This window comes from Halyomorpha halys, unplaced genomic scaffold (assembly GCF_000696795.3).
Source record: "Halyomorpha halys isolate HHAL.00 unplaced genomic scaffold, Hhal_1.1 Scaffold272.1, whole genome shotgun sequence".
NCBI classification, from domain to species: Eukaryota; Metazoa; Arthropoda; class Insecta; order Hemiptera; family Pentatomidae; genus Halyomorpha; species Halyomorpha halys.
Window position 1 is genome coordinate 556,281 of NW_027108767.1, and position 15,651 is coordinate 571,931.

The 15,651-nt window shown below is 34.2% G+C and overlaps 1 protein-coding gene across 1 annotated transcript in view; it reads left to right on the forward strand.

Annotated features, from left to right (window-relative positions):
* LOC106680638 (zwei Ig domain protein zig-8) overlaps positions 1–15,651 on the forward strand; it is a gene marked incomplete at its 5' end in the record, with an annotated part of 485,449 nt that overhangs the window by 414,795 nt on the left and 55,003 nt on the right. Inside the window, 1 exon segment of the mRNA XM_067047092.1 lies at positions 6,990–7,203. Coding sequence (XP_066903193.1) covers positions 6,990–7,203 — 214 coding nt within the window.

Genomic DNA, 15,651 nt, shown 5'->3' on the forward strand with positions numbered 1-15,651 from the left:
TATATATATATATGAAGATCAAACAAAATTAATTATGTATTAAATTGAAGATCCCAACTCAGCATTTTGGATTACCTCAATGCTTCTAATAATTTCTAATGGAATCGAATCAAAGCTTGGAATCAGATTAGAGGTCCTACCGTTAAAAAATATTGAAATTTTATTACAGTAATAAGAGACCCCAAGAGTGCCCTAATGGTCGTCATAAAATGTTATTACCTAATCCAGGAAAAAATCATTAGAAATCTGATAGGTAATTTAAATAACTCACTTCTGGTCTTCGGAAAATAATTATAAGCTAGTTTATTTTCCAAACCATTCACTTTCCCTGTGTGTTTTTATTTCCTTGAATTGATTTTTAAAGGATTTATTTTCCACGTGCAGGACATTATATGAGGCGCCGTGACCTGTGAGTGCTTGAGGAAAAAAATATATACATATAAATCTAACTCATATCAGTTTAATATTTATTTTAAAACAATATGATTATGTATCCTTTTTTCCTTATTAGCGTACTAGAGCTTTATTTAAAAAATATAATTTAATAGTTTACAATAAATAACATGCTTGATCTCGTAAAAGAATAAAAAATTATTAATGATGTAGTTGACCGTGGATAATATTTATGAGAAGAAGATGGTTGAAGGTGCGGTCAGAGAGTACAGATAAGTTAAAAAACTTATTTACTAGTGCCAACCTTTCGGCCAGAATTTCCACCCTTCATCAGGGCTAAGAACAAAAACAACCAATAAATAAAAGGATATATAGAATGATTAAACTAAATAATTGTATAGAATGAGAATAATTAAATATATATATATATATATGTAATCAAATTTGTAAGTAAAATAACATTATTGAAAATATAAAATTATATAATGCAAAGAAACAACGAAATATGATTATTTAAGATGAGGTGTAGATAGTTGACCGTAGATTAATGCTTGAAGAAGTTTGTCGGGGGGTGCGGTCAGCAAAGAACAACATAAATAAACAAAACCATATTTATTTATTTTATGCCGACGTTTCGACCTGAGTTTCAGGTCTTCATCAGGGGTTGTGGCGACAGTCAGTTACCATCTTCCCCTTTACACGCCACAACCCCTGATGAAGACCTGAAACTCAGGTCGAAACGTCGGCATAAAATAAATAAATATGGTTTTGTTTATTTATCTTGTTCTTTGCTGACCGCACCCCCCGACAAACTTCTTCAAGTATGATTATTTAAATTTAAAAATTAAAGTTGTGGAAAAAATATATATACTACTAATGAATTATACAAGTCAAATATTAGAATAAAGAAACAAATAATAAAGTTAAGTAATTAGAAGATATGACAATAATATACAGGGTGAATTTTCAAAAATTCCTCTGATGGTATGTCCGCAAACACTTTGTTTATGAGATTTTCACACCTAAAGATTTTCATTGTAATGACTTATTTACGTTATTTGAAATAAATAAAACCTATTTATTTGTTCTAATTACTTTATTAATTAAATGTAATTATTAAAATTCGTATTGAATATTATTGAATGTGAAGATATGTCCACAAACAATCAATGGGTAGATTCTCCACAAGTCTGTATCTTGTCATTGTTAAACCAATACCAAATTTGCTTGTGTATATTTTAATTCAGTAGTAAATTTAGACAAATAATTTTTTTTAAATATAAAATTCGATTGAATTTGAATTGCCTTCAAATCTAACAAATATAATCAGAAATACAAAAATCACGTCTTTACACTCTCAGTATTTGGTTTTTAGATATTTTCCAGGAAGTGTCAGACAAGTGCTAGGGAAACCCACTGGGCGTTCCCATAGAGACACTAACGCCCATGATCCTGACACTATATTCCCATCTAGGTAACAGTTTCGTCCCACACCTTGCACTTGAATGTGGCGCCCAACGGCTACCTTACAGTTTAAATCACTGTGTTTGTTCACCTTAGAATAGCCCACAACGATCTGAACATCAAGTGTTGGCTTAATCTGGTACAACTGGATCTAGTTTCCAACATCTAGTATTTCCAATTGTCGCTTGCGGAACTCAATATAATAACCATACTGTGAACAGCTACAAAATATTATAATACATGCGATTATTTTTAAGAAATATATGAACCATATTTTTCAACTATAGTGTTCAACGTAGATTACCTACCAAAACGTTACGAAATTATATTATAAATTCAGACAATAAAAAAAACAAAAAAACACAAGCCATCACATACAAACACACAACTACTTCATCTAAACTTTACATAAGCAATACAGGCAGACACATTAAAGCTAACGATATATTGGGATAAATATTGTATTATCTATTGATATTAATAAATCTGATAAAATAATTAAGAACAAAAATACAATGGAATATCCGTATGTTGAAGCCTCTGTGTAATTTTAACTGAAACACATAAATAATAAAACTTTAAAAAAAAACTTATATGATTTAAAAAAGCAACAATTTAGTGAATTAAAACAAAAAAATATGGTATGATATGTATGAGAGGCACTAGCACCAGGAGAAAAGAGACTACTGTAAGTTCTTTTGTTGGCATGTCGGATCTGTTAAGAGGTCATACCAAAGGAATCGTAATGTGTCATTGACCCTGGTGACAAAACATTAAATGTGAAATATAGATATAGATAGAAACCAGGTGTGGACCGGGGCACACACACCCGAGACTGTTCATCGCATTGGTAGGTGAAGGTAGGAAAAACGGAGATCGGAAGTGGGAAGGAATAAAAAGTAGAGGGGAAAAATTAATTAAAAAGAGGAGGTGGGACGAAGGAAGAAGCATTCGAAGATCAGCCAATCAGTTGAGGAGGAATCGAAGAGCAGTCTTGAGAGAGAAGGAGGATGTCACAAATCGCCGAGATTCAGTGGAGGCCACCGGTAGGCTGCGGAGCGAAGCGGGACCGAAAATCCGCTCCGCCACTACTGCCAAGACTGACAGGCGCACCGAAGTAAGACCTTTCAGTTGTATTTTGGATGGCAAGATAAACTTAGAGTAAATATAAATAAGAAAGATCCCAACTGGTACTTCTCAACTCATAATATAATGATTAAAGTTTAAGGAAATAGATCCATCATGCTTTCTCATAATATTATTCTTGCTAATGCATATATGATTGTAAATATAAAATATGCAACAAAGACTTTACTTTATAATTAGGAATCCCTGCATGCCACCTCTAAAAATAGCATAGTGAATTAGTAAACACGAGAAGAACTCCAATGAATAATTATAAATATTCATATCTAGCATACCAAGGCAAGGGAGTCTATGGTATCTAGTGCTTGAGTTAAATATATTGCATACATTTCCAGACGGTTTCCATCAGGAACCTATATATTTACCGATATAACCGATACATAATACATATTTACAAATACATACAATACATAATATAATATAAATACATGAATATATGAATAAATTAAATATAAATGGGTTCGGGGAATCCCTGGTCCGCCATAGAATCATTGAAGCTCCGTAGATGGCATGAGGTTATTAAATATGAAGGGGAAGGTGTCCTTGACCAGCGCACTGCACGGCGTTGGTTTGAAAAATTTAGCAGTAGAGATACGATGTTGGAGAAGTAGAAGGGTTCCGTGCGACCATTAATGGATATTGATGAAGTTCTACAGGAAGCTGTTGAGTCAAATCTGTCTACAAGAACTTGCGAGCTTGCCAGGGAGTGTGGTGTATCGAAAGATACTGTTAGTCGCCATCTACTCTCCATGGGGAAGGTAAAAAAGAGCAGTAGACTGGTCTCTCACGAACTTACTCCTCAGCAATCAGCAATCACTTTCCGTCGAACCAAAGAAAAGTTCAAAGAACTTCATGGGATCGAACTCCTGCCTCATCTACCATATATTCCACACCTCACCCCATCGGATTACTACTTGTTTCAACCCGTGGCCCATTTTCTTCAAGAGAAAAAATTAATAATTTTGTGGAAGTTAAAATTACGGTTCAAGAGTTCTTTGACAGGCATCCTTAAGAATGGTATCAGCGTGGGATCGAGCAATTGGTTAATGACGGTAGATAACATTGGACTATACTTTGAGTATTAATTGTATCTTATATAAAAATAATAATAATACAAATATTTGGTTGAAAAAAGGTCATTTTTTTAATTATTAATTTTACTATTGACTCATCGTAAAAAAATTCAAAATTAACGGCCAGTAAAAATCTTATCTGTATATTTGTTACACTATTACACTGTTATTCTACTATAAACAATATACATACTATTATATATTAAATATTTATAGTCTATTTAACACCTCATTTCTTCCCTTTCTCACTCCTTTCCACTTTAAATTCCTCTTTTACATTTAATCTTTTTAAATCTGCGGCCTCTTAACCAGGCCCGTTTACTTTATTTCTTATTTTATTCTCCCTCTTCCTTTATTCCTTCCCTTTATTTTATTTTTATTATTTTGTTAAACTGTTTCCTACTCCATTTAATTTACACCCTTTCATTTCATTAAGTTTTTATATTACCTTAGGAGCATCAATCGATACAGTGGTCTTCCTGGTTGATATTCTCATCAGTTAACTCACCCGTGACATTAGCTAAAAAAAAAAAATTAGCGGACGAAAGAACATTTTTAATATCCATTTAATTACGTAGCTTAGTGTTTTTTTTCGTACCCTTGATTAAAATAAATAAGTACATCATACATATATAATACATGAAAATTATTATATATACTTTTACTGAGTTTTCTTACTTTGATTGCCTTGTGGCATTAAGGTGTTGATATGAGTCCTCTAAGTTGGTATAGTCTAGCTATGGAATTAATGGAACGTGAAGGGACCATTCTCCTGGTAGTATAGATTCAAATCTATCTCATAAATTTTAAAACTGGTGGCTACAATAAATAGGAACTATTTTCTTACATTAATTTATCATTGACAGAACCTTTCCTCGCGATTTCATAGGACTCGGTTTTCGGACAGAAATTCTTTTTTAATATTTCTTACCAAACCATCCCTCTCTTTTATAAAATTTAATAATCATATGAGTCGTTCTAGTTATTTAGAGATATATTTTTATAACGATTTTTTTTTTTGGGGGGGGGGGATTTTCAAACTATTTACAAAGAACTTTAGACGACTAGCGCACACTGACGAGAACTAACCGAGTCAATAAAGGCTTGGAAGAACGGGGTGAAGGGGACTGCCAACTGTTCGATAAAGACTTAGTGAATGATTGCTTCGGTGAAGAGATTGTGTTTTTTTTCCCTACCGCTAGTAGTGATCGATGTCCGTGCTCCCTCTCGAGTTGTTTAGGGTTCTCCGGCTCTTTCTGCTTCCCTCCGAGCACTTATAATACAGTCTCTAGTGCAAGAAAAATGTATATATATCGGAACTATACATACATATATGTTGGACGGGGGATATATTTGTGTAAGAACACATATGGGATACTACATAATATTTATAGGGAAACCCTAAAATTTGGAGAAATTGTCTTTGGTGTTCTGTATAACGAACACCAAAGACATTTTTTCTGTTATAGATGAGTTTCGATTAAGAGAGATAAATATAAAAATGAAGAAAAAATGAAATAATAAAATCAGGTGTATATCATGGCTCGCTATACTTTGTAAGTTCCGGCCGTCTCGCTGAGTAATTTGAGACGTAGATTTGAAACAGGATCTTGAGAAAAGGAATACACTAAAATACTTTGCAAAGGTGAATCATTAGAAACATTGGACGAATCACTTACCTCGGAACAGTGATCAGCAGGAATGTAAATATATACCAAGAGATATCCAATAGGATAAAGAATACTAATTCAATACACTACCACCGCAGCAACACTGAAAGAGGGAGGTAGAGAAGAATGTTAAAGTACATATCTTCAAGGCTGTATACCTACCTATATACCCTCCTTTACGGAAGCGAAAGCTGGCTACCGCTAGATAAGCACCTAAGCAGATTTACTGAAATGGAAATGAGATACCTTCGGAGGGTGGCAGGCCGAACTAGGAGGGATCGCATACGGAATGAACTTAATGACTTTACAACGTATCTCAATTTATTCCTCAATATATTCTGTACTTTTAATCTTTCTTTGTTCATCTTCAAATAAACTTCTTCTGAAATGGATTACTTAAAGTTGACCTAGGTATCACTCCGCTGTAAATCAGATACGGACTGCCTGGTCAAAACAACAACTATATACAAAATATTAGAAAGTCGTCACTCCATACATTCATTGTAGTTGTATGCTGTTGGTGAATTCTTTAAATTGTTTCTTGCACTTGTGATACAATATTTCGTGAAGACCATGAGTGACCTCATATAGTATTGTTCCGGGTAACATACGGAACCAAAAGATTGAATTGGAGGGCTACCAAAAGTTAGGCAATACTAGCCTACTATACTACCCCACGAAGCCAACAGTCAAAACTCACCTCCTCCAGCGCTCTCTGTGGTGAGGAGAAGTTACCCAGGCAGAAGAGAGAGCTATTACGCTTTGAAACCAACAGTAAATTCTTCTTTGTTCACTCATCAGTAAGATTTGAAGGAGTGGTTCATAGCAGCGGAGGAGAGAGAGGCATAGGAATGCGGTGAAGGAATCATGGAGTAAGTCCACCTAGCAATTACTAACATACACATCATCATCACCCACCATATTATATCTACAATTTTTCATAGCACAGTTATTCTAAATTATGGTTAATTAATAACTAATCATAAATATTTTATTTCGGCCACCCTCTACACCACTGTGTAACTTAGGTAATAGAATTTTATTTTCATTCAATCATGTTTTATTTTTCAATTATACAGTCCACTAAAATCCAATCAGCCAACCCAAAGTGAATGTGTGCCTGGCATTTAGTTGAAGGCATGCTTCATACAAGTATAGTATAGTATAAACTATATAGTTTCTAAATAGTTTATAGGTATATATAAAAATTAGGATACATAGCTCACAACCCATTCCTTTTCAGGTGTCTTGGCTGAGAAGACACGGGGACAAACTGAGCCTGCTATCAGTCGGGGAGGAGAAATACAGCAGTGAGCCGAGATACAGCCCCTCCTTCAGGGGGCCCCACGATTGGCAGCTTCGGCTCCAGAACGCCCGCCACACGGACCAGGGGGTCTTCGAGTGTCAGGTGTCCTCGCACCCTCCCATTGTCCAGAGGTTCTATCTAAAGGTTGTAGGTGAGTTGTATTGAATTTATTTAAAAATCTGTATTAATATATAAAGGAGTTTGTTTGTTTAAACACTCTAATTTCATCTATTATAGGTGCGAGTGTGAGTCAGATGTTTATATAAATTATCCTGTTGTATTTAATCACATGTCATTAGATAGGCTTATTATTATTATTTATTTTGTTTTTTTTTTCCATATGCTTTTTGGCATGTATTGTAAATTTGTAATCAGTTCATAACCTCCGCGTAGAATTAATATGAATTCGTGAGCAGAGAAACCTTCCAATGAGGGGTATCTTCATTCTAACGAATTACATACACCTAATGTACTATAGGCGTTTCGGTCTTCTTTTCAGATTTAGTGGTAGTGAGCTAGTCAGTAATGTTTGTACTAGAGGTTATTGTTAAAGGAGTAAATCATGAAAAGTTTTGTACTTCTTTTTATTACATAGGATATGTTCTGTCTCTTGCGTGATAATTTGTTTTTAATGTAAAAGGGACTGTGATTGATCTATCAGAGGAATTTTGATTGAATGATTTGAATGTGGGATTTTTGCAGGAGCCCCTGTCAGTCCTATCCTGTTTATTGTTGGCAAATAGTGAGTACATTCTTCAAAAATATGTTTAATCTTGAGAATAGACTGACAATATTTGCAGGTTGGAAGTGGCAGTTTTCTGATTTGGTGTTAGTGCGTGAGGAGAGTATGCCTATTCCCAACGGGGTTGGAATAAAGTTGTGCTGAATGCAATTTATTTTATTGGATTTTGTAGATAAATGGTTTCTGTGCTAAACTAAAATACAATATTTTTTCTACAAATTCAGTTATAAAAATTCAGTTTCTAAACCAAAGAGGATCTAATTAAACAAATTAGAACCGGAGGTATATTATAAAACGTTTAAACGTTTTTCTTTATTTGATATAATAAAACATAAAAATAAAAATTTTGAAAAGTTTTAAAAAAATGTTTCCCCCTTAAAAGCATTAAATCTTAATATTAGTAATAAATGTTGAAAAAGAAGAGATTCAGCTTTTTAACAGTTGTATTAACGCAGGAATTGGATAAAATGCTGAGGAGTTATGAACGATTATATAAACAGTGGACAGTGAAAATACCTACAAAAAATTTTATTTAAAAAAAAATCATTATTTTTTTTATTTCATTGAAAATTAGTATTTAAAGGTTTTCGGCGACTTTTCAAAAATAGTTATAATAAATAGTAGTAATATCTACTTTTTTACGACAAAATTCACAACTATATAGACATGCTAAAACATCTTAAAAAAGTGTCTCCTTTCTCTGGACTCCATGGCACTCAGGAATACCTGGAAATGATGCAGCGGATAAAGCGGCTAAAGAGGCTGCTACAATGAACGTTCCACCAATCCAAATTTACGAGCCGAAAGACATACGAGGCATTTTTAAGGAACAGAATCCGAAAAAGTTGGGATTCATGTGGGCTGACGTACCACTCACCAAGAAATGTTTAAAAAAACACACAAAAGTGGACAAGTGCCATAAGGGGAAACAGCAGAGAAGAAGTGGTTGTTGCAAGAGTAAGAATAGGACTTTCCAAATTAACACACCTCCACTCAATCACAAAAGAGGACCAACCTATTTGCCAAACCTGTCAGTCCCCATTATCGATAAAGCATATAATTGAAGAATGCTCATCATTTCGTCAAGCCATCGAATATAATAAAATTCCTCGTACAAGAGAATTGGCCCTTAAAGACTCAGCAGAATCCATGGACAAAATAATAAAATTTCTGAAAAAAACTCAACTTTATACTAAAATATAATCCACCAATACCGACCAGTGTAAAAAGGAAATAGTCTACATTCAACTATCAAATGTCGAAGACAAGAAGATAAACAAAGTAAAAAGGGTGTAATAACCTAGATGTTGATCGCCCTGAATAAAAATCTAATCTAATCTTATCTTTCCGGTAAAACAGCTCAAAAATTACAAGCAAATAAATATTGATTTTCATATATTAGAAGGAGCGGACAGCTGATTTGACAGACAGTTTCTTCTTCCTTATCAACCAACCTCTAAAATCATAAACTTTCCATAGCTGTATATTACCCTGTGATGCCTTATGAATGCCAAACATGGTCCCTCAACAAATGTCATGAGAAAGAACGAAGAAAGATGAGCCAAGAAACTAACAAAGTGGATATGAAAAGTATTTTAAGGAATACAGTTGATATCCACTGCATGCGGACAGTCGCTGAATCCTTGTCTATGAAGTGAAAACAAAAACTTTTTATAATAATAACTCATAAAGCGGGTAGATGCGAACAATATATTCTACTTAGCTGCATCGAAAGTAACTGAACTTCTAGTATAAGAGCTGGGAAGAAAAAAAGGCAGTTATCTCACCCCAATTTTTGATTAGTTCAATAAAACCTATGTATAATTACTAGTCAAAATTGATGAGTCTGCCAAGTATAGGTAGGGGGATTAAAAAATCCCGACTGTTTCAAAACCAAAAAAAAAAACATTATTTTTTCATTCGGACTCTATATCTTAAAAACTACCAACAACACTAGAAAATCTAAGAGAACATTATTTAAGGAAGAGTAAATTTGCTGAAATAATCGCTCTAAAAGAGCTATTTACGTCCAATAGTTCTCGAGATATATCTTTTTAAAAAGCAAAATTTCTTTAAAATCTACTGAAAGATTAGTAGTTAGTTAATTTATTTTGAGAACTCTATATCTCAGGAACTATGTGACGTATAGATGTCTATTAGCACTCAAATTAAAGCTAGCTTAATGGATTATAAAGAAGTTTACTTTCGTAGGAATAGTAGTTTTCATGATTTTTGCTAAAATAAATTGATTTTTAGTTGTTAGGACAATAAATTTAATTTATGAAAAACTTTATTCCGGAAACCATTGACGTCTGCCAGCGCTCAAATTAAAGCTAGTTAAATTTAATAAAAAATAATTAATTATGTCTATCTTTGTAGGAGTAGTAGTTTTTATGATATTTGACAAAATAAACTCACAAAATGTTAATTTCTAGTTGTTCATATAAAATGTTGGATTTTGGAAAAAATATATCTCTAGATCTATAATACGCACATATGCCTGCTAACACTCAAAATAAAGGAAATTTAACTTACTATAAAGTGGTTTATGACAATTATCTTCGTAGAGGTTGTAGTGTTTTTGATATTCACATATGAATATAAATTAAGCAAATGAAAATTTGTCCGAACAACTATAAATCAATTCATTTTAGCAAATTTCATGTAAGCTATTACTCCTACGAAGATAAACATCATAAACTACTTTATAGCTCATTAAACTAGCTTTAATTTGAGTGCTAATAGGCTTCTCTACGGCAAATGGTTTTTGAGATATAAATTTTTCAAAATACGTTTACTAACTAATAACTGAGAGTGAGATAACTGCCTTTTTTCGCCTCTTGGGCTCTTGTACTATAACCACTCACCAATTTTGACTAGTTTTCATTATACATAATTTTCAATAAAGTTATAAAAAATTGGAGTGAAATGACGTTTTTTTTTTTCTCTTCAGCTCCTGTTTTACAAATTTTCTTAGGTAGTTAACGTTTTCCCCTTATACCTAATGTAAAATTTGAATTAACTTCGTCTTTTTTCCCAAGATATGACTTTGTTTATTTTAATTGCTTCATAATATCAAATTATTATTTATTACACATCGGACATACTACTTTAGTAAATTTGATGATACAGGGCAAACTTAATAATCCCATTTCTAGATTGAATCGAATCCGATTTGGGAAGTGACAGGGGTGGGGGTACGGTGACTGGCCGGAATTATCCTAAACCTAATATAGTCACTCAACCTAATTTACCATCGGATCCTGCCTCCGTCCCGGAGAAGGGAATATTGTTAGCTGAAGTTTGTCCTGGCGACCGAATAACTTGAAGAGGTCCTTCCACCATTCTTGTGGCCGCAGGATATAGTTAGCAGGATATTTGCCATGTCTCATAAGGAACTTCTTTAAGCTGCTGGCCACGTATCCAGATGTTATGATAATATAACAGTATGTTTAATAATAATGTTTAATTATTTGATTTCAGATAAAATAATATTAATATTAAAAACTATCTCCAATGATTTTATTTTGTACATATAATATATATTATTATATGTATATATATGAATTATTTGTAGAAGAAGAGATAAGAGAGGGGTGAGTAGCAATACGGTGATGAGAGTAGTTGGTCTCATGAAGCAAAGATGGGACCATTAGCATTATACAGCATATTTTATATATATATATATATATACAATATGCTGTATAATCTACGGAGCTCTAAAAAAGATACAGCTTTCACAACTCTTCACTCCAATACAACACCTGAAAACCAACGACTCATTTCTCAATCTCCATCTTTGCTTTTTTTTTTTTTTTCTATCCCCCTCCCTTGCCATCTCTGGCATACGGGGTGCGGGAGCAGTGGGGTAGAGCGCTGGGGTTTGCGCATGCCACTACTCCCTAGGATCACCAATTTTTCCTTTTTTATTCTTTTGTTAATTATTCAATTAATTTTTTTTTTTTACTGTGGTGCAGCCCAGCGCTACGTCTGATGGAGTTGCACCTTGTCCACTGCATCCCTCTGGGTGCCTCCTGCAGTTACCAGGCTGGTCCAGCCCTCCTGGTCTCAATCCGGGTTAGCTTCCTCATCTTCTGGTGGCTCGCCGATGTTGGGTGGTCAAGCCCTTCCCATCGTGTAATGAGTGGGACCCACCACCTCCTTCCACCCGTAAATGAACTCCTTGAAGAAGGGATAATTCTCTTCTTCTATCAAACTGGGAAGGTCCGACTCGGCGAGGGCGTAAATCTCGGTCTTTCTCGACAGCCTGGCTCGGTGTCCTTCCATGGCAGAGCAATCTATTATTACGTGTTCTGCTGTTTCAGGAACTCCGCACGTTGGGCACCGGGGGTCGATGTTCTTTCCAAAGCTATGCAGCTTTCCCCGAAACCCCCCGTGTCCTATTAGGTTCTGTGAGACCCAATAGTCTGGGAGGACCCATTTAGCTTTCAATCTAGAAAAGACGGTAGAAGAATTTTTTTCTTCTTTTCATGGGACCAACTACTCTCATCACCGTATTGCTACTCACTCCTCTCTTATCTCTTCTTCTTCTTCAAATAATTCACCCTTATCTCTCCGCCGTAGTACTAGGATTAGAAATTACAGGCCTACGGCGAAACTCACACCTGCACCGCACACCTCTAACATTTTACATAATTCTGTTCATCAACCCTCCCCGCAGAATAAATCTACACCCCCTCGATCTCAAACTTCTTTCACTGGTATTGTGACCCCTCAACCACCTGATATTCCCTCTAATAATTCACTTCATCTTTCTTCTTTTGTTTCCTTTGATAACAAACTCTTTTCTTAAATTACAATTTCCTTCCCATAAATATCACATTAATAACTTATGTAACCTTAATAAGCGCCTAGTAGATAAAACAGAACAGAGAATTTTCATCCTTAAATGTAGATCCAACTCTGTTTTACCTAAATCTATTGACAATAGCGTTAAACATTTTCATGCATCAAATTCTCTTAAATCCCAACTTTCCCATTCCCTATTTAAATTCAAAAAATCATTATTAAATTTAAAATTAAGGAATCTCTCCAGAAAATTGAAAAATTATAAATAAATGTATTTAGTTAAAATTAAATATTTACGTGGCCTTTATTATTATTATTATTTAGTAATATAAATTAAACTAATAAATGCAATAAGGAACGAAAATAAAATTTTTACTTTAAGACAGGCCGATTTAACTATTAAAGTGTTGTAAAAGATTTTTTAGATAAGAAACAATGTTAATATTCTTTTTTAGCATCTCAAGAAACCCTGAAATACGAATTTTCGAAAATAAATATAGACAAGAAAATGTTTATCCCAAAATTTTGACCGTCTTTGATTCCTTCTTAAAAATAAAAAAATATAAATAATTTCGATACAACACAATCAATCTACACCAAACTTGACAGTGGTTTAGGGCTCTATAAACTGCACCAAAGAGCACAAACCTAATCTAATTAAACAAATTTGAAACAGAGATATAAAATGAAACGATAGAAAATCATTTCTTAATTTGAAACTCATATTTCGCCCTCATACAAGGGTATTTGAATGAATTTAGTTCATGTTGGTTAATAGAACAGACATTCGACTTTCTAGCGGATATATTAACGTATGGATTGAATAAAATGAAGAGGAGTTATGAACGATAGTCACAAGAAGAAAAAAAAAACTTCTAATAAATAAAGGTGAACAAATAGAGACGAAATATGGACGGATAAGAGAGACAATGAAATTTAAATATCTAGGAGAGATAGTATGCAATAACGGTTCGGAGAAAGAGAGCATGAAGGAGAAAATCACGAAGTTGGAAAGGCTAAAGCTTCGCAAAAGGCAATATTTACAATAAGAAGAACCTATCGTTTAACCCAAATAAGACATTATAATACAGTCATAAAACCAGTAATTTTATACGGAATGGAGGCAACATGTCTCCCTAGTCTGGAAAAATTATTGAAAATAGAGAGAAGGATCCTGGGGAGAATCTATGAGCCCAAAAAAACACAGGAAGGCTACAGGTTAAGATCCAACAGAGAAATATACAGGGAGATAAATGACCTGGAAACCGAAATAAGAATCAGAAGACTGATATTCTACGGGCACATGATGAGAATGGACCAAAGCAGACTAAACAAGAAACTCTTCGACAGAATCCGTGAATATAAGTAGGAGAATATGTGAAGCGAATGAGAGGGGAAACAAAGACATTGAAAATAACAGACAAGGACTGCCTAGATAGAGAATAATATGGAAGGAAACCGAAATAAATAAATGTTCTTGCGGCAAATAAACAGCCCTTATGAAGCCCTGCAAAGTGGGAGGCAAGAGTTCGAGCACATCAAGTTTTTTTATCTTTTCTTGGGTTCAACGGAAAGTGATTGCTGATTGCTGAGGAGTAAATTCGTGAGGGACCAGTCAACTGTTTTTTTTTAACTTTCCCCATGGAGAGTGGATGGCGACTAACAGTATCTTTCGACACACCACACTCCCTGGCAAGTTTGCGAGTACTTGTGGACGGATTTGACTCAACAGCTTCCTGCAGAACCTCATCAATATCCATTAATGGTCGCACGGAGCACTTCTTCCTTTCCAACGTCGTATATCCACTGCTAAATTTTCCAAACTAATGCCGCCCAATGGGCTTGTCAAGGACACCTTCCCCTTCATATTTAATAATTTCACGAGTTTCTTCAGCGGGTGCGAAATGTTTTTCCAGTAATCCCTTAGGGCACTGTCATGTTACTTGTTTGAAACAAATAAGTAAACTGAGGCTTTTTTTGAAGAAGTCAAATACGATTAAAGAAGCTTAGAGAATGCTCTAAAGGAAGTATTAAGGATTGGTAAGTATTAAATAGGATTTAAAATATTTTCAGACCTATGAAATCTTGAATTAGAAAAAACGGTCAGTTTTTATTTTTATACACCATTATTTATATTTTGTTCAGTTGTTTATTTATGTTTATTCAACGCACCCCCAACGAACTCCTTCATATTAATTTATGTAATTTTCTGAAAGAAGTTACTATATATAAACATTATGAGGTTCACTTTGTTATGAAGCCAACTAACTTCTAAAGATAAGGTTATTTTCGTATCTCCCTTGGAAGTGTATTGGCTCAATTCAAAGAGAATATTTTTCAAAGCCACTTCGCTACCGAGAACTGATTTCATTTGTTATTCAAAGGAGTCGCTTTCACGTCGCCTTCGTCCCTTTCCCGATCGGTCACCTTTCTTGCACTAACGCAATAGTTCTTGCATCAAGTCTCTACATAGTCAATACAAATTCAATACATAATTTTTTTAAAAATTAATTTATAGAAATTTACAGCACGCCAATTTGCTGGTAGTTATAAAATAGCATTAAAAAGAGTTATAGAGAATCTAACTATTTATTGTTATTTACAACTGTATACACATATATACAACAAGTAAATTTCCTGTAGGTAACATACATGATAAAAACATGTGGAGAATCTACCCACTGATAGAACTCCTATAACATTTCTAGAGGAGACGATCTTGAGGCCATCTTCATTTCAGACGCCAAGGAGGATTATCAGCTAATGAAGGTTAGAAACAAGTGGGTTTGGGTGGTTTATCATTGTAGGATTGGTGTTTGGTTCTGGCCAAATCGGCAACAAATGAAACATTGAGGTCCTGATGGATGACTTGATTTGTAATGAAATAAGGAGCATTAAAGATTTTGGACTGTAAGGATTGGATTCTGGAGGAATTTGATGGTTTAGTGGAGCCCCAAAGCTCAACTCCGTATGTCCAGATAGGCCTTATAGTAGTCATGTAGATCAGTATTTTGTTATGGATTGGCAATTTAGACCGTTTTTCTAGTA